This window comes from Camellia sinensis, chromosome 3 (genome assembly GCF_055761805.1).
Source record: "Camellia sinensis isolate YWXY chromosome 3, ASM5576180v1, whole genome shotgun sequence".
NCBI lineage: Eukaryota > Viridiplantae > Streptophyta > Magnoliopsida > Ericales > Theaceae > Camellia > Camellia sinensis.
The window spans coordinates 142731915-142755953 of NC_138963.1; the positions used below are offsets into that span (position 1 = coordinate 142731915).

Sequence of the window (24039 nt, forward strand, 5' to 3'; positions counted from 1 at the left end):
CACAGTGGGTTAGACCAATCAACTGGATCCCGATCAGCCGGGATATGCTATAGCTCATTGCTGGGAGGTTGAGCCAAGGACAACGCCAAGCAATGCGATCTGCGGACAAATTGTACATCCAGTCAAACCACCACCTTTCATCAGGGGCATCGACTAGGCGCTGTCGAAAGAAATAGCCTCGAGCTGAGTAGGCCGGGCAGAAGTCCACAACCTGCAATTTATCTATCAACCATACCTGGGGAGGGATGAAAAATGAGAGAATAAAGAATAGAGAGATGTACGCTGAGAGAAAAGCGAGAAAAGGGTTTTGTAAGAAAAACCGAGCCTGAGGGCCGAGTGATGTGAGCAAATACATATGTAAGATTGGGTGGGAAATATTACCTGCAGCAGCAGTGGACTCCCGGCAAATCTAGTCGTCTCCCGGCGATAGACAGAATCCAAACCCATCAACGTCTCGGCCAAGGTCATGGCGATACAGCTCTTTCCTTCTCTCAGGCCTTAAGCAACTTCAATCAGACGAATGCTAGCTCTGCCGAAGCCCGGGGAAAGCAGAAAGCAAGACAACAAGCACAAGCAAAGGGCGTGTTGCCGGAAACCTTGCCAATAATGGTTGCTGCGGTCACCGGCGTCAGAAAAGTGATGGATCAAACCAAGGATATCCAGTTCCCCATTACAGATCAGAGACCGAGCATCATGTGCGGTGAGTCCACACATCCGCCCTAAAGCTTGGGCGTGACCAAAGCGGAATTGGGGCAAGATCTCTTCATGACTTTCAGATTCCATCAAAACTTGAAAATCTTCAAAAGTTGGACATACCTCTTGACCGCCGAAGCTAAAGACGTGCGTCACCGGGTTCCAAAACCTCGTCACGGCATGGAGGAAAGGGAGATGCAGCGGAGTGCGGCTCAGCGTGAATAGTGCATTCAAGCCGAAACCCCGGAAGTTTAACTTTTCCGAGCCATCTAGAGAAACGATCCAAGCTGTGAGATTTTCAACGAGAAACGCCTCCATTTTTGTGCAAAACTAAGATGAATTGAATCAAAGCACGGAGCTAAGGCTTTTAAAGAGGGAAAAACACTATTCAAGGGGACAAGTGTCAAAAATTGGGCGGCTGCAGGGATAAGTGGCCGGCCGGCCACTTTTTCTAGCAGGCCGGCCACTTCTGGTTACAAAAATGGCCGGTGGCCCCCCTCTCTGCAAAAAACTGGCCGGCCGGCTCCCAAAAGTGGCCGGCCATGCTCCAATGTATGCCTTTGGCCCTGTTTTACCCTCCGGGAGAAAGTTTCAAGCATTTCCATGCAACGGATGTGCCGAAGGCCTCTATTTCCCTCTGTTTTGGATGCGTTCCATTGCCCAGATCGTCCGAAGCACACTCCGTTTTGTTAAGTCTTGTTTATCGAGTTGTTGTTTTGATTATCGAGTTGTCGTTTTGCTTATGGAGTTGTTTGTCGAGCTGTCGTGTTTCGTGTTTTTGAGTTGTTACTCTTTGTTTAAACTTTTGTTTGAGTCTTGTTTATCGAATTGTCAACATTATTGCATTTTGATTATCGAGTTGTAAACTTGCTAGGGTTCTGTTATATCTTAGCAAGTCGAGTTGCTTAATTTGTTGCGTCGGTTCACTACCTGACTTGATGATTACACAATGCACATTCCCATTCAATTTCATTTTTGTGCAAAATAAAATGATGCGATACGATGCTAAAAGTTTAAAATACAAACACCTTTTCAAAAGCTGTTTCATTCCATCATGTTTTACAATAAACAAAGGTATAAGTTTTACAGAAAATAAAACTGCCTAACAATATGCAAAGTGCTACAAACTACTAGCAAAAAGGAAAATAAAGCAGGAAACAGCAGCATCAATGCCCTCGGGAGCGGGAATGAGAGGCCCTCCTCATCCCTTTCTGCGGGACAACCTCTGCACCACCATCACCATCCGGGTTGGAGCTGTCGTCCTCAGGATCCCCCTCAGCCTCGCATGCACTCCCGGAACCAAGACCGGAGTCCCCCTCCTCAACAGACGTCTCTGACTGATGGTCTGTAACCTCCTCCTCCTCCTCCTCATCGGGCTCCGCCTCTATAACATGTGCCCTGCGTCTGCGAGAGGACCTTCCTCGAGCTCCTCGGAAAGGCCTGGATGGCCCAGCTCCGTGAGAAGGCCTGGATGGCCCAGCTCTGTGAAAAGGCCTGGATGGCCCAGCTCCGTGAAAAGGCCTGGATGGCCCAGCTCCCTGAGAAGGCCTAGGTGGCCCGGCCTGCGGCTGAGCATATACCAGAGGCATCTGAGAACAAAGAGTTCAAATTAAATACATTAGTCCAAACATGTACGTCAGATGCAGATGCAAGTAAAAACTACATGAAGTGGGTGCATGAAAACACAGTGTACAAGCAGGGTGTGTGTCAGATGTGCTCTACACAAATAACCTATCAATGCAGTAGAAATCAGCATGCCATCAGAAGTATGATAAATGCCAGAAAACTGAAGGGTACCTGAAAGCCCATGATAGACAACTGTGTCTCCGTCCGCAAGACCATGCCCTCGAGTGAGGCCACCAATCCGATCACCTCCTCCATGTACTCTCTGGGTGGCTGCAAATACAAGCTCAAATCATCAACGAATAAAGGAGTGTCTAAGCATTTGAGTGATAGATGAAAAGCAGTAGAACATACCGGCGGTGAGTCGGGATCAATGACATATCGATGACCGGGCATCGGAGGCTCAATCGGGATCGAAATCGGAGAGGTAGTCCCAAACTGCCACCCCATCAGCTCTGTCGGCATATCCGGCCACCCAGGATGAGGAAGAGTCGGAGGAATCGGAGGAACCGATCTACCTCCACCTATCGATGTACCAGCCCTACTAGTGGAAGGGGCGTTTGCAGCCCGAGCCCGGGCCTGGCTCGAGGATGGCGAACCAGCAGACCTCATCATCGGGGTGCGAACTCCCGTCAATGGAGGCATCAGGTATGTATGACGATAAGTGGTGTAATCCCCCTCCTCGAGGTGTAGCAAAGCATCAGTACCCAGCATAGCACTGACTACATCCTGGGAAGAGAGCCTATCCGCAGTCCGCATACTGACTGGGGGTGCTGCGGGAGGGTCCTGAGAAATGTACCCCCATACCTGACGTAAAAAGCGTTCCCCCAGAAACCATGCTCTACCAACCGGTCCTTCGAGCAGGATCCTGTACTGGGAGGTGCCCAGGGCTGCCATGTAATCTGCGGATAACAAGTGCATAAACCAATCAGAAATCGGGAATATGCAGGGCAAATCAAAGATGAAAATGGAAGGGACTGAGAGTTTTGAAATACCTCCGTCGTTCGCACAGAGTCAAAATACTGTCGTAGATAAAAGAGAGTCTCTCGGGGTCTCGGCCGGTGCTGGCCCTCGAACACCAGTGAGTATGGGGTCATGAGGGGCCCTGGCACCTCCAACTCTGGGGCTAACGTCGGGAAATATACGTAGACCCATAAGTGAGAAAAGCAGTGCAGAATGTAAATACAAAGTGCTGAGGGCAAAATACAGACTGTAAAGTGCATTGTGTGTGCAATGTACAAGTAATGAGGAGTAGAAATGTAAATCAAGAGGACAGAAAGTACCTCACAGGCTCTCCAATAACCGCCAAGTAAGTCTCCCTGCACGCGGGAGGTCGCGCTCATGTAACAGTAAAGGGTAGCCAGGCCGGCGCCACCCCAGTCGTACCGACCGACCTGTGATAGGTCAACCAGAGCGCTCAACAGATACAGCCCAACCGTGTTCCCTCTATCGGCAAACAGAGTAGTCCCGAAGAGGAACATAAGAAAACCACGGGCATACTGCTCTGTCTCCTCAGGAGTCCCGGGCTCCATCTCCACCCGCCGAAAATGGAAAGAGAACCAGGTGTATCGGACTCTCTCGGAAGCTCTGTCAACAGGCGGGCGGGCCTCCAGCAAATGTATCCAAGCAGCCTCCCATTCGCCCATGTCCTCGTCGTAAGGAATGGACCAACCTCCTATGTCCAGGCCAGTCAATACAGCAAAATCCAGCGGGGTCATAGTCAAATCCCCAGTGGCGGAAAAATGAAAGGAGTTGGTGGTGTCCCACCATCTCTCTACCAAAGCTGCCATCAGTGTCCTCCTAGCAGGACAACGCGATAACCCAATGCAGAAGGCCCCGAACCTTGCCAGATCTACTAAATCCCGGACAGCCTCCGGGAGCTCAACATACCAATCTCTCGCAGCGGTGGAGCCATATCCCCGCACAGTGCGAGAACCAACCTGCATTCAGAATGAATACATGTGTCAGTATAAAAATGAATGAGCTGTGTGCCAATGAAATGCGTAAGCTGTGTGCCAATGAAATGAGTAAGCTGTGTGCAAGTAAATGGGTTGCGTGTTCAGAAAATCAGAGTTTGGGCTGCGTGTTCTACTCTCAATCAGTGTGGGCTGTGTGTTCACCTTCAACTTGGGCTGCGTGTTCAGAAAATCAGAGTTTGGGCTGCGTGTTCTACTCTCAATCAGTGTGGGCTGTGTGTTCACCTTCAATTTGGGCTGCGTGTTCAGAAAATCAGATTTTGGGCTGCGTGTTCTACTCTCAATCAGTGTGGGCTGTGTGTTCACCTTCAACTTGGGCTGCGTGTTCAGAAAATTAGAGTTTGGGCTTCGTGTTCTACTCTCAATCAGTGTGGGCTGTGTGTTCACCTTCAATTTGGGTTGCGTGTTCAGAAAATCAGAGTTTGGGCTGCGTGTTCTACTCTCAATCAGTGTGGGCTGTGTGTTCACCTTCAACTTGGGCTGCGTGTTCAGAAAATCAGAGTTTGGGCTGCATGTTCTACTCTCAATCAGTGTGGGCTGTGTGTTCACCTTCAACTTGGGCTGCGTGTTCAGAAAATTAGAGTTTGGGCTGTGTGTTCTACTCTCAATCAGTGTGGGCTATGTGTTCACCTTCAACTTGGGCTGCGTGTTCAGAAAATCAGAGTTTGGGCTGCGTGTTCTACTCTTAGTCAGTGTGTGCTGTGTGTTCACCTTCAAATTCGGGCTGTGTGTTCGACAAATCAGTGTTTGAGCCGTGTGTTCACTTCTTAACTAATGTGTACTGTGCGTTCGCAATCAATTAATGAGCCGAGTGTTCAGAAATTAAAGTGTTTAAGCCACATGTTTAGGATGCAAGCAAAGTACTATGTCATAGGCTAAACTGTGTGTTCAAGCATGGCAAAGGCACGAAATGCACGAAAAATGCAGAAAATGAAGTAAATACCTCTCGTGCCTCATAGAAGAGGTGTTGCTCTGGCTCTCGCAGAAGTAGATCTCCGGGTGCTCGATCATCAAAATCAGTAAAGTGACGAAAAATGGCCCGAGGAAGAACATGTGCCGGCGGGGCATACCTCTCGGGAATAAAGGGCCGAACCCTCGGAGGCAAAGTCATGACATCAAAATCATCCCCGGCACCCGAAGAGCCTCCACCATGAGGAAAATTACCCGCCATTTCGGAAAAACTGCAAAAGGAGCAAAAATGAGTCAAAATTGGAAAAAGTCAACAAAGTCAACTCTCGGGAAATGAAAAAGTCAACAAAAGTCAACTCCCGAGAAAATCTTCCAAATATTGAGACAAACTCACCTCAAGTGGCGAAAATGAGAAAAGAAGCCCCGAAATCAAAATTTAATCGGTTCAAAGTGTTTGAAACTGAATGTTTTCGCGAAAACAACTTGCGTGGGGCGTTGGAAAACGCGTATAGAGCTCAGATCTGAGAGAGAAAATGGTTTGGGAAGCAAGAGGAGAAGATTTTGTGGCTGAAGTTATGAGCTCAAAGTGTTTGGGTGAGAGAATATAAAGAAAAGGAGGTAAAAAGACCAATTTGCCCGCGGATTTGGGCAGGTGGCCGGCCGGCCACCTTTTCTAGCCGGCCGGCTATTCTCTTTTTGAAAAACTAGCCGGCCACCTCCCCTGGGGAAAATAACTGGCCGGCCATGTTCCCCACATGCTCACCTAGCTCTTTGCAAATTTTGAGGAGGATTGGAGTTCCCGGGACCTGAAAAAGTTCAAGAAAAGTACACTTTCTGTCGCGAAATTGCTCCGCCGGAACTTCAGCTTCAAATTCTGACATGTGTCTCATCATTATTCATCAAAATCAAAATGTATCCTTTTTGAATGTGTTGTAGCCTCTCCAGGAGGTGAATCGGAGGCCGTGATCGAGTCGCCTTCGCCGAAACACGCGTTTCCTTGCTCGTTATTTCGTAACAAACGGGCACCTTGATTTATGCTCGTTTTGCACTATCATGTGCATAACTTGCATTCTCATGAGCATACTTGCATTATTATGCACATTTCTTGATATTGCCATACCTCTGTGCTTGAGCATGCGTTGTCACGCATGTTCCTTTCTCGCATCGCGATGCATTCACTCGCCGGCACTGTGTGTGTCAAACTTTTGGAATCACATTAAATATATGTTGTTAGCATACTGTGCTTGTTGAATTTCTCTCTTTTGCAGGCACGATATTGTATGTACGGTTCATTTGAGACTGGTGCGACCAGACGAATCACGCAGGTATCGTATCTTCTCCGTGTGAGACGCGGCGAGAATTGAAAAATTCTCCGCATTCTTAACTGCATGAATTGTAGTTGTTGCTTTGCATTCTTGCTTAAAACTGTTGCATCTATTTGCGAATACTTGCTTCATTACAGCTTGCTGCATTTGCATGATCATTGAGTTACCTCCGGCTCTGTGCATATCGCTTTGCATTTTGCCCCTGCCTGCGGGCATGCCTGCGGGCACATCTCTGTTTATCTTGTACGTTTGTCTAAGTCTTCGGCCTTGTCAAAAATGGGTCGTCTCAGGGCTTTGACATTCACTCCCGTCACTTGTGACTTCCGAGTTCTGTCAAAGAGGGGCAACTGTAGACACCCCATTTTTGACCGGCCTTGAGACTCAGACGTCACCAGTTGAGCGCTCGGTGATACTGCATATTGTGCTCGTTCAGAGGTTTCAGAGTCTCGGCTGCGAGCCTTGCCTCCGGACTTCCGGACTCTTTTGTGCTTTGTCTCGATTTGCGAACCAGGCTCGGTTTTCTCTGTTTTCTCTTCGCGAAGGGAGGGAGAGGTCTCGTAGATCATTTCTCAGTGGCCGTAGGCTACGTTTTGTGGTCGTAGGCCATTTTGCCCGTTTGGAGTCCGGTTTCCAATTTTTCGGAGCCATTAGCCGTGTGCCTCGGTTCGAGACCGCTTAACCACCTCCATTTGCTCCGATTTTTGGCATGCATCTTATTTACTCCCTTTTGAGGGACACTAAGGTCTGAGAAACCCACTTCGTGGTCGAATGCCACTTTCGGTGCTTAACAGCCCGTTTTCGGGGCCCCGAACTGCGCGTTCTAGCCCCCGAACATTCGTTTTGCATCGGTTTTCGTTCATTTTTGGCAGGTACCTCTGTTTCATCACCAGGAAGGCCGTAGAAGGGTGGGAGGCCAGCAATTGTTTCAGCAACCAGTTATATTCCTCCGGCGCCCTCCGACGCCCGTTTTTCTCACTTCCAAGCCAATGTTGACCACCCTAGGGTCACTTTCTTCAAACCTAACCCCCACATTTGTGTTGTGCACACATGGGAGGACACCAAAAGTTGGTGGCCGGCCAGTAATTCCACCTGACCCTTTTGAACCCTTCCTAAAAATGGCCTATTCTCTCTCCTGTTTTACAGTTGGCAATTTTGAACCACAGGGTTCTGTTGAGAGCACCTGGGAGGACACCAATTTGTGGTGGCCGGCCAGAAAATCTTCTTGACCCTTTTGACCCTTGGCCGGCCGGCTATGGGGGGTGGCCGGCCGGCCACCTGTAGCTCCAAAACCTTTCCGGCCTTGCTCCTCAGGGTGTGTATATTCCAGCTGTATACTTTTTTCCCCCAAAAAATCTGCATCCAGGGGGAACAACTTTTGGGGGGAAACTTGGCTTGTTTTCCCCCCACTTTTTCCCTCCCTTTCTCCCCCTCTTTGGTCTACATAATAGAGCCTCCAGCTCTGTCCCAAGGGTTAGAAAATTTCCCTAAGAGCCTCTTGCATTATATCCCTCTCCCTTTCTCATTTCCTTCAAAAAACACCCAAATCCTACCCCATTTTCACACCATCACCTAGCACCACTCCACCACTTCCATTTACAGCAGCTTGGAGGTCTTCTCAGAGGCTAGGAGGCTGCAAATTTGGTCCAAGAAGTTGCTAAAGAATAGTCTACAAGGGTAAGCATCCTTTCCCCTCTTTTTGGCCCTTTTTTGTATCTCTTTTTTTAGTTATTTTACTTACTGTTTTGAGTTCCGACCAAAACTGAAAGTACCCTTTATTTGAGCTCTATTTCATGTTTCATTAAGGAAATTTTGGCATTTGAGGTCCCCATCTTGCACTTCCTTCTTTATCTCTTCTTTAGGCCCTAATCTTGCATGCTATTTTGGCCTATATGTAATCTGTTTTGGGGCATGTTATAAGCTGTAAGTGAGCTTATTTTGAGCCCTTCTTCAACATTGAAGAAGGGCTCATCACTGTTTGGGACATCCATGTGCCACTTGTCATTATATCCCTCTTTGGTCCCCATTTTTGCATGATTTATTAGCCTATTGTGTCTCTGTTTTTGGACCTTGGTCCGAACTGAAAGTGGCCATATTTTGACCCCCTTGTCATGTTTTATTAAGGGTCTTTTGCTGTTTGGTGAATGTTTTGTATACTTTGTGTTTTGACCTCTTTTGGCCCCTACCTTGCATGGCATTTTGAGCATACTTGTATATTATTTTGGGGGTTGCCATAAACTGTAAGTAGTCATATTTTTGGTCCCTCTTCAGTGTTGTAGAAGAGTCTTTTTCTGTTTGGGCTTTGCATCTATCACTTGCTTCATTATCTCACATTTAGGGCCACTTTTGTATGCTAATTTAGCCCAACTTGTGCTTACTGTTTGGCCATGCCTTAAACTGTAAAAATGCTTGTCTAGGGGCTGCCTTGCTTCTGTCTTTTCATCTCATGTTCAAATTATGTTTGTATTGTATAGTTGTAAGCCATTTCATGCACCAAAATCCATGTTTCGGGGCTCGTTCCATGCATCGGGTTTCATTTTACCGGGTTTTGGGGCTGTTTTGCATCTCATTTTACCTTTGATTTTTGCATTATAGCATATCATACTCCATGTCTTTGCCATGTCTCATTAGAGTGGCATTTCGGTGCCTGAGGGTCGATCCTCGGTTTGCGTGCACGCATTTCGAGTTGTCTTGTTTTCATCTGATGGCCTCCTGTGTGAGTGTGGCTGAGGCTCTCTCATGTTGGTGTAAGCCCATTATTGCATTGCGTATGCCATTTCATCCATAGCATTGTGTATGCTCGGTTGTGTATTACCTTGTGCAGCGTGTATGCCATTCCATGACATTGTGTATGCTAGGGTTGTATCTTAGTTGCATTTCATGCATGTCATGCATATCGCATCGTGTTCGGGATAGGAGTTAGCCCGGGCACGGGAAACGAGGTACGTTTCGTACTCCGAGTGACGGAACGTATCTCAAATTCCAAGTCACTGACACTCCGAATTATCCATGATGGAGTTAGGTTTTGTTGTGTTTTCATGTGCATTCATCCTATATTGAATTGTGCAATTCGACCCCTCGGCCATCATGCATCGAGATGCGTGATTGGTGGCACGAGGATCGAGGCATGCATACATTTGTGAAAATACATTGCTATGCCCCTTTCCTGCTCTCTGTTGCAGCAAATCAAGAATCAGCGGTCTTCCGAGGCCTGGCACGCATTTCAAGAACAGGTGCAAACAGAGGCTAATTGGGGCATCGTCGTGGATTTCCGTGCAAAGGCAACCCGAGCATGCATCATTCATCATCCGGAATGGAATCAAGGCAGTCCCTGGCTTACACGCCAGTTTTACAGCTTTCTTAGTTAATTTGTAAATTAATTAGGAATTTGTACATTATTTGGACTGTAATATTCTTTTATTCGGGACTGTATATTTATTCGGACCCTCTGCGCGAGGGCACAATGTTGTAATAAGTGTGCGTGAGTGTGATGTATGTCTTCCAACCCCACGTCTTTCTTCCTTTTATTTACCTGCTTATGATGGTTAGATTAGGGCATATTTCAATTAGCATACAGTATGACAGCATGTTTTCATCATTCATCTGTTTTGCATGCACCGGGCTCGGCGCATCATACTAACTGCATTGTACTTTCAATTCCAAATTGAATACATGTTAGTTGTAGCATTTCATATGCCATGTTTAGAATAGCCGAGCCTGCTATAGTTGCATTTTTGCATGTGTTGCATTAGGCATTTCTGTATAATTAGGATCATACATGGATTTCTAATTAGCTTTTGTTTTGGCTTGGAGTACTCGGTGAGTTTTATGCTTTAGCATCCTTCCATGCGTGTGAGTGACTGCCATGAATAGCATGCTTACCATGAGGCTATTTGCTTATGTGATATAACTGCGTGAATGTCTGTGGATGAAGGTTGGGTTACTTGGATTGGAATAAATCATCAATTGTTTGTTTTAAGCCCACTAGATAGTGACAAAACCATCTTTTCTAAGCCCACCTGAGGGTGGCAAAATCTGCATCTTTAAGCCTACTTGCGAGTAGCAAACCATCTTTCAAATAAACAAACATGAAATGTTTCGTTCCAATTCAGGCGACCCAGTCTATACTTGTATGCTGTGCGCATCACATAGTAATCTAGGCTAATAACCGGAATAAGAACACACAATGTTTTCAAAACTAGATATCATGGTTAGTAGAGACCGATCTTTGATCGGACGAGCGGGGGTGCTCACGAAGTGACCTTCCCCAATCGTACCCAAGTTCCTGAGCCGAGGCAACTTTGGTGATGACGGACACGTGGCCTTAGGCAAACGAGTCAGGGTTTCCTAAATTTCCCCAAAATAAAATATTTAGGTGGCGACTCTGTATCTGGCAAAGCAGTCCATGTTTGGCACTTCTTTTCTAAAAATCTGTTTTCTCAAAACGATTTGCCGGATTTAGACTCTTTGGTTCAGACTTAGAACCGTGACAATTTGAGAGTCCTGAGCTGTAGTAAGCCCAATATCGAACGGAACGGGAGCTCACCCTCCCGAGGCGTTTGAGGACGTCTACAGCGAGGGCCAATAACTGCTTCCCTCCATATAAGACCTTTCAGTCCTCGTTCTCTCAGACTTGGAGTAACAAGTCCTGGAAGTCCTTGATTATGTATCGCCTATCCTAAGACTTCTACTCAGCTTATGACGGTGTGACTTGCTTGTCACAATCTTCTGAGTGGTAAGAGCGTGTGTTGCCTTTGCGCCCCTCTTCTATTGCCACCCCTTTGCCCTTTATCTGGCGCTTCATTGCCACCATCCTTCGTATCAATTCGTCTTGCTCCCTTACGCGATCTTCCAGAACCTGAGGATCCAACCTCCGCCTCTGCCTATCAGGGCTTTGAGAGCGACAAGGGCTTGAGCCTCGTCTCTCTCGTATGTCTCTCCGTGGGTTTCGTCACTAAGGATCTAATTCTACCATAGGTGGGATAAAAGGTAAACCTTCGCGCCTCTCACCTCCCTCCGAGGTCTGTCCATCAATAGCAGAATGTGGTAAGTCTTCATTGTGCGCCATAGATCTCTACTAAAGAGGAAACTTGATCAAAAGGTTTGTTCTTTGTGTGTCTTCCCACAGACGACACCAATTGTACGAGCACGAAATAATCTTCTCGTATAATCTTGTTGATTAGGTTTGCACTCCTCCAAACGTCGTCACTTTGTCACCTGAAAACACAAACGTGAGCTAGTCGACGGGTGTGTGCCGGAAACCTCTCCGATACCTAACTCAGCAAATAAACAATAGACACAAAAACTCTGTGTATTCTAGAATGAGAATTGTGATACATGTACATAAGTCTTGTCATGAGCTTTTGTAGATTCCACTTGGCACAATCCTAGTAGGACTTCAACTCTTCTTATAAGAGTGCTCCTAGGAATTATACTCCTAAGGATAATCTCTATTCTTAAAACACCCCTCCCATTGTCATTCAAACAAGATGGGTTGAATCCTTTTACCCCGACTGGTATCATACTCAACCGAACCATTACTTCTCCGTAATGCCCAAGGTAGTATCGAGGTAAATCTTCAAGCAGGACAGCGTGCTGCAAAGCCGCATTTAGCCTGGTCCGCTTTCCTATTAACACCTCGACCCTTCACAAGGTCTAGCGTTGGATAGCTGGGTCAGAGCCTTTGCAACCTACTTCAGGGCTAGCTCGGTGCCTAAACGGTCTAGGACCACATTGTCCAAGCACCGGCCTAAAAAACGAGAAGCTTGGCCCAGTAGGCCTAGTGTGGCCCAATTTAATCACATAAATTACCCTCTCAAATCTCAATAAGGATGGTGATCAGATAAATTGAGATTTTTTTCCTTATCTATTCATGAGTGATCAACATTCTTGATTATTATCTTTTTCTTCTAAAATAAAAAATTTAAAAAATTAGGTTTTCATAAAATATATTTTACCATTAAAGAAAATTACATTGATACTTTAAACTCAAAGACCCAATAACGTATTTGCTTGTTTAATAAGATAGATAAATAGATAGATTACAACCTAGTCAACTAGTAAGATGTTTTGGCTTTAAGTATGTATTTTCGAATTCTATTTGTAACTAAAGTGGATAGGTTGCTGATTGATCTAGCACACAAACTTGCAAAATCTGTAACTTTCTTATCTTATGTTTAATATAGTCTCCTACTTTTGGTTCTAAAAAAAAAAAAAAAAAAGAACCTAGTATTAGTTGCCGAACTAATAAACATGAAAAAAAGAAAAAAAATTACAAAACAGTGAGAAATGGAATAACTATTTACCAAGAGATGAGGGTTCAACTTTTGATTTAATTTCTCTGTAAATAAAAAGTTACACCACCATGTTTTTGTAATTATTTTTAATCTTTTATACTGATTGGTAATTTCCTTCCAAAAAATGACCCCATTGATATATAGCAAGCAAATACAAATGAAGTAAAACAAATAGATTAATAAAATACAAAAAATAAAAAGCCAAGAAAAATGAGATTAACTGATTCAAACTCGAATGCTAAGCTTTACTGATTCAGTTTTATCCACATTAGAATAGCATAAATGTGGGTTTTTGTCATGCTCGAAAACACTAGGGCCAACTCAGTTTTTATAACATATTAAAGGGTTGATCCATACCAAGCTTAATCTGAAAAAAATTCTTGAAAAGTTTGGGACAAGTGTTTTTCTGCAACCTAGTTAACAAAGTTAATTTCTGATACAGCAATGCTAGGTGGTCACAAATTCTGTGGCTCGAATGGCCCTAAACTGCCAAAACGACGTCGTTTTAGGTGCAAAACAAGCCAAAACGACATCGTTTTAGCAGTTTCGAGCCATTTGAGCCACAGAAATTGTGGCCACCAAACATTTTTCTTTCTAATATTACTCTAAAAGAGAATATTTGGCTAAGAAAATAGATAAAGAGAAAAATGCATAAATCTTACTCAACAAAATCCAAAAACCACAGAATTGGGACCTGCTCCTAATCTGCCTCATATGCTAACCATTTTCACCACCTTTTTTTCCCCCACTGAACTTGGAAACCCGCTATTTGTTTGCACACAATATCCCCCAATTTCCCAAACCCCTAAAAGATTAAAAGGGGTAAAAAAAACATAACAAAACAGAATAGAGTAAAATAAAAACATTCATATTAAATAGCTATGTGCAAAAATTATAGCACAAAGTCCACTTCACCCTTTGTAGTTGGGTTTTTTTTACAGTTTTGACCCCTTTTGTACTCCGCGTTCCTCCATTACTAATTGTCTTAATTGAAACGAAAAAAAAAAATTTGTGACCAATCCAACCACAGCCCCCAAAGCCACCTCTCCTGCCACTGCCACCCCCTTTCCCATTCCCGTCACCTAAGAATGTTCCTGCCATCTCCTCTCATCTCCCCGGGGTATACAGAAGATTAGTTTGGCACCATGACCCATCAAGTACTTGATGGTGGGCACACTAGCTCTAATTTACCATCTGTGATCTTCTTGTCATCCAACAGAACATTCAGACCAACCCTAACCACCACTCTGTGTATTGTTATGGGCTTATCTTACTTGCAGATTGTATACATATAACAGAGATTAGTCAAAAATATGTTAGTATTTACATTTTAGTTCAAAGGCACGTAAGGGCTTTTTTTTTACTATTTCAAATGTCACAGAAGTTAAGTGAAAAAGGGTCAAAAGTATATGTAATTAGTATATTAGCCCAAAGACTCAACAAATCCATGAAAACAATCAAAATATCTCTGTTTCCGAATTTCTGACATTGAGAGACTAGATAATTAACACATAAAAAAGCACAAGCGAATGACTAGATAACACCAGATACATGTACAAGACTTCCATTGTTATTAGAAGAGTTTAGTCTTGCTTTTCTTTTTTTATACGTATGCTTCATATCCTCGTAAAGGCTCTAATAGTAATAACATTCATAGGACCATATAAAATCTAGAATAGCATAAATTGGTACCAAGCATTCAAGACACCATTACAAATCGAAAGAGATATCTCCAGCCCTTCAGCCACAGCAGGAACCACAGGCAGGAACGGAACCTGTGAGTTTAGCAAATAAATTTTTAATTGGTACATAAATTACAGAAACAAAACATTGATCACACTAAAAAAATCAGAAAACAAGAACTTACTGTGATCAATTCCTCGAACATTGTCTAATCCACGAGCTGGACCACGCGGACCACCGCCAGATGGACCACTTCCAGGACCTCCTGGACCCCCACCATCCCATTTCTTGCCTGAAGCCTTGCCTTTTCTATAAGTATCTGATTTTTCCTCCTGAAAGCATTTAATGAATAGAGATGAGTACTCAAAATCTGAACCGGTAAGAAGTCATAAATCAAAAATTGACTTACTGAAAACATTGTTGCAAAATACACGCCAATGATGTTAACAATGGCCCAGAAGAAATCAGCGATTGTTCTCAACCTCCATATTGATCTCTTGGATTTCACAACACCTGCGGACAAATAGAATAATAAATTCAGTTCCCAAACAGAAAACTAATACTGGTGAGTAAATTTAGTGAATGGAATGTGATTTACTTCCAGAATAGGCATTTCTTCCCTCTGGAAAGATGTAGATTTCAATGTCTCGACCCCCCCCCCCCCCCCAAAACAACCCACAGAGGAAAAAAAAAAAAAAGGTAAAAATAAAAAGAAGAAATATTGCAAAAAAAATTGTAGATAACCTATGAAGTACAGACACGAATACAAACACGGGACATGGCAATTTTCAAAAAATGGGGCACGGACACGACTGGGGACACGGCAATTTTTTTTATATATATTTAAACAAAATATATAATAAAAAAAATAAAAAATTAAAACAGAGCAAGGTTATAATAATATAATATGAATTATAATTCATACTACAATTATAATTATAATAATATCTGTGTTATAATTATAATTTATACTATATAATATCTATATCTAGGCTATATATATGTATACATAAACAGAGCTCGACGGGAGAGAGAGAGAGAGAGAGAGAGAGAAGGCTGAAGGTCGAAGGTCGGAGCTTTAAACTCAACTGGTTAGGGCAAATACCAAGTACTCATCTCTTCTTTCCTCTCTTCTCTCTCCTCTTCCGTGTCCCTCTGCCGTGCCCCGCCTGGTATGTCCCACACCCAAAAAAAAAGGGGACACGCCGGCCATCCCCATTTCCGACACTGCTACGGCATTGAGTTTGCCGTGTCCATGCTTCACAGCAGATAACACATAAATATTTTTGTAAAGATCTGATAGAATCATTTAGGAAACATATTCACTTACAAGCTTTGACTCTAATGAACTACAGTCTTAAGAAATATAGACCACTATTTTTCCAGAAAAAAATTGTTACAAGAGAAAGGCTCTGGTGAGCCTTTACTGACATGTTAAGCAAAGGTAAAGCATAGATACAAAGGAAAGAGAATGCTTCTTATTCAAAAGCGCCCTATAATTAGTTTGTAGAAGAAAATTTTACCTAGCAACTCAAGAAAAATACTATTATAATGTTCATATTGCAAATTATTCTAAATGTAATGTCAACTCTCATTAGATTTGTCTTGAAAAACAGAATGTCATCATCTAGATATGTAAGAATAAATTAATTATCACAGCTCTGCAAAAATATGACCCACTGAGCAAGTATATTGGCATAACACAAAATACATTCTCAGTAACCGAAATCCATCCAGCAATGATTATATTATTCTTTCGTGAATAGTACTGACTGAAATGCAAGGTAAAACTAAACAGCAGACCTTTTTCTGATAAATAACCAAGAGACAATTTTTCTGTTGGCATATGGTTCCTAATAAGACCAAAGCCCATTAAAAAATTGCCATATAAAGCAAGGGAAGTACAGAGAAAGAAAGACAGAGAATGCAACATCTAACTCTAAGCTCAAGTAAACATTCATTATAACACCAATTTTAAAATTTCTTGTCCTTCGGTTCTTAATCACATCAATCGCATAAAAAAGCCAAAATTATAATTCTTTTGTCACACCAAAATGCTACAACAGAAGATTGCAAGCCCCAATGTAGAGTGACAGGCTTGATGTGAATAAAAATTATTAATTACACCAAATGGAACAAAACAAAAGAAACAGAAAATATGATCTAACAATTGTGTCTAGAGGTACCTACTCTGAAGATCTCAGGTTATATTCTTTGTTAGTCAGGCTGGATTGCTCCATTTAGTGATCCTTTATTTGACTTCAGGATGATCCAATTCACAGAATATTAATGAGGAACCACCTCAAGAGTTAATAGAAGGTAACCCACTCTATATACTATCTAGAGGTGGCAAATGGGCGGGTTTGGTCGGGTCAAAATGGATTAAGTATTAAAACAACTCAACCCAAACCCGCCCATTTGTTAAACGGGTTTAAGCTGGTTGAGTTAAGTTGGATACAGACCAAATCAACTCGACCAACCCGTTTGTTTTATTAAACTCATTTTCTAATAGACACAATATTTCTTTACAAATATGTTTTTTGGTGCTAACAAAAAAAAATATAAATTTTTTTTTAAAAAAAAAAGATAATTACATGATACAATCATGTATGAAAAGAAAAAGGGCAAAAAAAAAAAAAAAAAGTATGAACACCTTACAAAAAAGAAAAACCATTTTTTCCTTAATTATTAGAATGTAGATTCAAAAGGAAGAAAACAGAAAAGGAAAAAAAACTAACATTCACTAAAATTCCAACCCAAACACATACATAACAATAAATAGTTGTTTTTGTGTGATTTCATATGTAGATATATAGATATGCAAGCATATGTATATACATGCAAAGACTACAGTCGGAAGTACATGAAAAAAAAGAGTTCAAAAATCCAAGTTTGAAAGAGAGAGGGAGAGATTTAAAAGGTCAAAAACATGTGTTTGGATTTTATTATAAATATTATATATACTAAAATATTAGAATCAATTTCATAATATTTTAATTTGGTACAGTGCGTTTCTATTATCACAAGATTAGTATAAATAAAAAAATATGCATATTGTGGAAGTAAGTAATAGGTGGTGGAATGGTTGATGGTGAACTTGTTCTGAAAGTGGGAAGAGTTCAGACCTTGAGCTCTGCAGGTTTGTTGAAAATTTTGCATTCACCCATAAAGAACCCACCACCAACCCGTTAAACCATAATGAAGTGGGTTCAACATTATTACCCAATTATGACCCTGTGACAAATAAGGGGGTTCAAACCCATATATTGCTGCCGAGTGGGCATGGGAGAAGTAACGGATCTGGGTTAGCAGTGCCAACTCTAATGCTATCTACGATTAAGCATGAAAAATTTGAAAGAGTGTGTTATAAGGTTACTCTCACACCTTTAACCAATTACAGAACAATATAGGAAGCAAGCATATTGTTATAGAACAATTTGTGAGAATTAGGTTTCCTAAACCAGCACATAGACAAAATGCCATCTAAAATACACAAGAAAATGCAACGCTGTAGTAATAGTAGTAAATAAAGCACTAAGCAAATAGTGCAAGACATATGAGTGTAGAGAAAAAATAGATTAAAAATCTAAAACATCACAGTTTCAAACCAAAAAGTACCCACTGTGTACGTTTTTTTTTTTTTTTTTTTTTTCCCTTTTGCAATGCATACAACAAATGTCTAATTCTAAGTGATGAAAATATACAAGCAGTGAAGAAGTCATAAGGAATTTGGCTTTCTCCCATTACAATCAATGTCTCCATAAATCCAAGCTAAAACAACACATTCATAAATTATATGTAAAATTGTGAATTCCCAATTAAACAGTGTAATTGTTTCCTACTAACTCAACCATGTAATTCCCACTACAACAAAATGGGATTTCCTACTAGTTGATGACACCACCATTTCATCATGTGATATCACCATTAAAACTAATAATTAATTACTTTTCCTGTGATTTGGAATATGTACATGTAAACACCAACCATAACTTCCTTGGCCATCCTATTCTATTAAACAAATGCACATTATGAATTTGTCCAGGTTGTGACTTGCTAATGAGAGTTATTCATGATGAAGAGGAAGAAAAACTAGAATAACTATATCTAGTCAATTTAAAATCCTTCAGTGAAGATATGCAAGAGTCATTCCTTTGCCAAAGCGGCAAACCCACCATGAAGATTGTGTTATTTGGGAACATATGCATACACAAAGAGCTAGCTCATCATGGCACGAGTCGGCACGATTTTGCTCAAGGTGTGAACATGATCGCAATATGTGCAAGCCTATCTTACAGGAACATTGATTGTTCTTATGTGTAATGGGAACAAGAACAAGAACATGAACACGAATGAAATACACCACATGCTATAAAATGTGGTACAATAAAAGTAAACTTATATATATTACACTATTAAAATCTTAAGGTACTTCTAAAGTAATTTCTTTTTAACAATACAAGACATCTAATAAAACGTTTTTTTTTTTTTTTTTTTTTTTTTTTCAAGTTAGTCATATAGGTTATTTATATAAGCATCATGATTTATGACCATTTTTTTGACATTTTGCATTGTCAAAACTACACTCATCTTAGAATTTAATTTATTATATTGATTGTTGGGGAATTTATTAGAAAATCTTCTTTCAAGTATTTATATTCCAATTAGTCCATAATATATTATTGTATTCCAATAAGTCTTATTATTTAGACATTTGATCTACCAAATCTTAATTCATATAATTAAGGTATTTTATGGATAATTTTACCCTTATAAATATTTTTTGAACCTAGCAATTTGGTGATGTGAACATTCATATTTGACAGTGTGAATGTTTAAATTGACGTGTAAATATTCATATTGACAGTGTGAATTGAACATTCACACTGTCAATGTGAACATTAATGCGCGCTTTAACCTATTATCATTACGGGTATTGTGGTAATTATGTCACTCATAGGATTTATTGAAAATATAAGAAAATAATTTGGACTAATTGTGGAATATAAGTAGGTGAAGAAGAATTTATGAATAAATGTCCCTAAATTATTTTTACTCCTAACAAATGTTTTAAGAAATAAATTAGAAAAAACTTTTGTAATCACTTTAGATAGCCAAATTTACAATTTTAAAACAAAAGTGTACCATATTTCAAAACATGCATTCCAAAACTTAATTCGCTAGGGTAGTAACATTTTCTAGAAACACTAGTGCTGACAACACAATCTTAGCAATGTCGGTTATGGTGAGATTAGATGTCTTTTGATTTTTGAATCTTATACAGAGACGATAATGGAAAAGACATCATCTATTCGTAGAGGCAATAGGATCTCAACAAAGGGCAACTCAATGTAAAAATGATGGGCAGAAGTTTTAGGCAAAGAAAGATTCGCTTGAGTTATCATCTCTCTAACATTCACTGAATTTTTTTTATAGGTATTATTATTGTCTTTTGGATGCGCGTAGGACCTAATGGGTTATAAAAATTTAAATGGGAATTGATGGTATGTAGAAGTTGTCGTCAAGCTCTGTGTGTTTAGGCAGAAAATATTTTCGGGTAGTGGTGGTGGTGGTACGAATGTTGAGGTGGAGGTGACAGTGGCAGTGACAGTAGCGACAGTGATGGTGGCAATAGCCATGGCGATGGTGGTGTCATCATGCAGGTGACAGTGGTGGGGGTAGCAGGGTGACATCGATAAAATTTTAGTCCGAAAAATAACTTTCCTCTTTTAAAAATAGAAACATTTTCTGCCTATATAAGTTTGTTTTCTGTCAACATGAAATATATTTTCTGTTGAATTTCGTTTTTCATTGTATCAAACAATACAAAATACAAAAAATATTTTTCAGAAAATATTTTCCATCCAAACAAACGAAACTTTAGAGAATTTAACTGCTTTTAGCAAGATTTATTTATATTTTTAAATATAATTTCACACCAATAAATTAGAGTATATTCCTTGTTTTATTGTAAGATATTTTTTTTTTAATAAACATAATAGTTACCAAATGGTTTTTTTTTTTTTTTTTTAACACGAGGCCAGATTAATTTCTGGGGGGCCATTAAATGATGAATTAAATTTTGAAGGGAAATTCGCGCTTTCCAAATTTCTTCAAGGTTCCGGATAGACGATTTGCCAAGAACATATACATATAAACAAGGGTGACATTGCACAAATAAAACCCTAATTTCAAAGAATCGATAGGATGTGAAGAACGATAAGTATTCAATTCAATCAAACAACAACAATAGAAAACTAAAGAGAGAGAGAGAGAGAGAGAGAGTACCTCTCTCGACGTAAGGCATTGTATTGGAGCTCTTCTACCAGGGTATTCTTCGGTCTTCTCACCGAGGGAGAGGGAGAGAGAGAGAGAGAGAGAGAGAGAGAAATTTAACGTCAACCTTGGAAGAGTCACCGCTTCAAAACGACATGCTGAATGACGATTCAGTGTGGACGCCTTCACACTTTTAACCTACACACCCCCTATTGATCATTGCCGCGTACGGTGGAAAAACATTTAACCGTGTGGAACACGAACATGTCTACAAAATTTATGCCAAACATTGTTGTGGACAAATTATATTTTGCGTTTCATATAGATTTTTTTTTTATTTTGATGCTTGAATTTTTTTTTTTTAAACTTTAGTTCTTATATTATTCTAATTTTTTGTTAAGTTAATTTCGATTCAAGATTATCAACAAAAAAAAAAATGTCATGTTAACTATCACTTAACATAAAAAAAAATTAAATCTGTATTAAAATTTGAATTTATATCATATGTGTGAGTTATATATAATAAAGTACTTTTATATTATGTGATTGTTGATATATATATTTTTTTGGTCTAATTTAAATATAAATTAGCTTTTAGAGTAATTGGAAAAAAAAAAAAAACTTGAAACAGTAAGGATGAAAATGAAATAAAAAGTAAACTTTAAAGATCAAAGTGATAAAATATGTAAGGGATAAAAGTGTAATTTACCTATAAAATATTAAAATATTACTCTAAGATCGTTAAATAATGGGATTATTTACACGAAGACTCTTAAACTATTAAGAAATATAATTTTGACTCCTAAATTACAAAAACATGGATATCCTAAACTATTTAAATTTATCACTTTGCTCCAAAATTATAAAAATATACAAATAGATTCTTTAAACTATTTGCGTGTGTGAGGCATGATTTTATAATACTCATTCACTCCAAGCAACCCTTGAAAGATCCTAGCTCCGATGCCTGAAACAAGAAGAATACTCCGATTGAGGATATCAGAATTAGCACTCCATGGAGGAAGTCAGTTCTTGGTTAAGAGAAGAAGTACTTATATTTTAGTAAACTTGAGTGGTTTAAAACATATCTTCCTACTTTCAACTATCTTCCTTTTATATAGATCCTTCGCAGATATTTCTCCTATAGTTGTGATAGTTATCTCATGATCATTACTATGCCAAGGCTCTCATTCCCACCACACCTTCGAAAAGGGACAATTTGGGCCCACGTAAAGTGAATTGATGTGCCAATCTGCTTCCACTACTCGGCGTCAGTGCTAATAAACGGTTAGCACCTCATATTTAACGTACATCTCAACCTCTCGGGGTCTACTTGGCGTCGAACTACTTAAGTCCAATGGGCCCAAGTTAAACTTGGCACACCAGTGATGGGTTTGAATGTGCTCTGTTTCCAATTAGGAAATTCATGTACTCGGCCCCATAGCGTGTTTCATTTTGATCAATTCCGTTACACTCCATTTGGATTGAAGGATTTGGTGAGAAGAGAAAAGAAAATAAATGGTAAGAATAGACAATTCCTTTACTTGTTTCGATAGCTAAGTAAGTGAGAAATATTGAGATATGATGAGAAAGGAATTCTCACCAAACCTACATGTTGTTTATCACCAAAAGTGATGAGATTTGGTAAGAAAATAATTGAGTTTAATGAAAATTTTCTAAAATATTAAAATTACCCTTATGAAAAAATATAACTTATTATTATGAAAAGTTATTTTGATAAAATAAAATACAATAGTTTTCTTTCTTTTCTCGTATTTACTCTATCCAAATAAGATAAGTGAGAAAATAAGGCTCTGTTTGGTAGAGTTCTCCAAATATATTTCTACCCCCGCTTTTGAATGTGTTGTTTGTTTACAGTTTTCAAAAGTTAATTTAACATCCACTTTTGAAAATTCTTTCCAAGGCGGAAAAATTTGGGCTAACCAATCGTCCTCCCAAACATCCGATCGATTGACCAAAATAGAACTAATTTTTTTTTTATATTTACAATTGGCACCTGTTATTTTTTATATTTTAAATAAAAAAAATTTAGAATTTTTAAAATTTTTTATGAGTTTTGAATAGAATTTTGAGTTATGTATTTGGTTATGAGTTGTAAGTTTTTTTTATCAAATATCATATGTCATATCAAAAATTCTCCACTCAATTCAAAACTATTTTCAAAACTCATTCACCAAACAAATTTTCTACACTCAAATCATAATTTCAAAACTTATAAATTCAAAATACAACTCTATTCTTAAATCATATTTAGAAAACTCTATCAAACACTACCTAAATTTTCTTCTCTTTTATTCATCCAAATATAATGAAAAGAAATCATATTCATTTTTTTTTCTCACCTCACATTACGATCCAACGGACTGTTAGGGAATTCAATTTATACACTTTTATAATTTATAAAATCTGTTTATACTGTTACTATTTTATAATTTAAAGAATTAAAATAATAACTCTTAATGTGTTTTCATGTAAATAACTTTTAAATAATTTCCCGTGAACTTTCTGGCGTAGCGAATGATAACTTGCGACCTCACTTTAAAGGTGTGTTTGTAGAACAGGATAGCATATCTCAATCAAAGCTGGCTCTATCATTTGACGTGTTTCTTTGATTCTGATTGGCTGGCATTAATTGCGGCTCAAACTCCACGGAATCCATACTTTTATATTTAATAATTTACTTTATTTTATCATATTTCATTTTTTATTTTTTATTTTAAGAAATCTAAAAAAAAAAAATAGAATTTTGAGGAAATAATTACAAATGAGAAATTTGTAATTACCATGGTTTCACTATCTTAAAAAAAAAATTACCATGATTCAAAGAATAAATTTATGTATACAGAAATCAAATACAAAAAGAGACACAATACTTTGAGTGTGATCTACACATGTGGGGCTCACACGTAAGACTAACCCCTTTTGATAGAGTTATGCCAAATTTTGTGTTTAATTTTTATATTTTTAGCATTATTGTGGTTCAAATAATGCTCAAATATAACGTCCAAAAGACTTAACATGGTTTTAGGATAGGTTCAAAAAAGTTGTTCCAAACTCAGCACTTTCAACCATTTTTAGAAGAGCAATGCTACAGACCCCCAGTGACGTGGCACAGCCTCATTGGCTGGAAAAAAATAATAATAATAATTTTTTTTTTCGTCCAATCAGGACCCTACACGCACGACCCGCAGCACCCCCACTGGGGGTCGGAGGCATTTCCTTTTTAGAATTTTTAAAAAA

The 24039-nt window shown here is 39.7% G+C and overlaps 2 protein-coding genes across 4 annotated transcripts; both read right to left on the minus strand.

The window, feature by feature from the left end:
* Positions 1–1722: 1722 nt before the first annotated feature.
* Positions 1723–5590, minus strand: LOC145822812 (uncharacterized). Of its 2 annotated transcripts, XM_082921058.1 has the most exons (5): positions 5236–5473; positions 3600–4256; positions 2671–3442; positions 2491–2589; positions 1723–2282 (listed from the first exon to the last, which is right to left on the minus strand). In XM_082921058.1, the coding sequence occupies exons 3-5, from the start codon at positions 3235–3237 to the stop codon at positions 1860–1862; spliced, it is 1089 nt and encodes a 362-aa protein (XP_082777184.1). In that variant the 5' UTR covers positions 3238–3442; positions 3600–4256; positions 5236–5473; the 3' UTR covers positions 1723–1859. The 2 variants fall into 2 exon arrangements, 1 of the variants encoding a protein (XP_082777184.1); XR_014364533.1 differs by having other exon boundaries at positions 2671–4256; positions 5236–5590.
* Positions 5591–14323: 8733 nt separating this feature from the next.
* LOC114274109 (uncharacterized) lies at positions 14324–21072 on the minus strand. Of its 2 annotated transcripts, none has more exons than XM_028215982.2 (4): positions 20791–21072; positions 14912–15015; positions 14687–14834; positions 14324–14594 (listed from the first exon to the last, which is right to left on the minus strand). In XM_028215982.2, exons 1-4 carry the CDS (start codon positions 20807–20809, stop codon positions 14560–14562), a joined length of 306 nt encoding a protein of 101 aa, XP_028071783.2. In that variant the 5' UTR covers positions 20810–21072; the 3' UTR covers positions 14324–14559. The 2 variants fall into 2 exon arrangements, with proteins under 2 accessions (XP_028071783.2, XP_028071775.2); XM_028215974.2 differs by lacking the exon at positions 20791–21072 and adding an exon at positions 15592–15826.
* Positions 21073–24039: the final 2967 nt, after the last annotated feature.

Coding starts and splice junctions, on each gene's coding strand:
- LOC145822812 (XM_082921058.1), bottom strand. CDS start 3,237: ATGCACTTGTTATCCGCAGATTACATGGCAGCCCTGGGCACCTCCCAG. Junction 2,590..2,670: donor TTGATCCCGACTCACCGCCG/GTATGTTCTACT, acceptor TTGTATTTGCAG/CCACCCAGAGAGTACATGGA. Junction 2,283..2,490: donor TGTCTATCATGGGCTTTCAG/GTACCCTTCAGT, acceptor CTTTGTTCTCAG/ATGCCTCTGGTATATGCTCA.
- LOC114274109 (XM_028215974.2), bottom strand. CDS start 15,811: ATGATTCTATCAGATCTTTACAAAAATATTTATGTGTTATCTGCTGTG. Junction 14,835..14,911: donor ATTTTGCAACAATGTTTTCA/GTAAGTCAATTT, acceptor AAATGCTTTCAG/GAGGAAAAATCAGATACTTA. Junction 14,595..14,686: donor TGTTCGAGGAATTGATCACA/GTAAGTTCTTGT, acceptor CTAAACTCACAG/GTTCCGTTCCTGCCTGTGGT.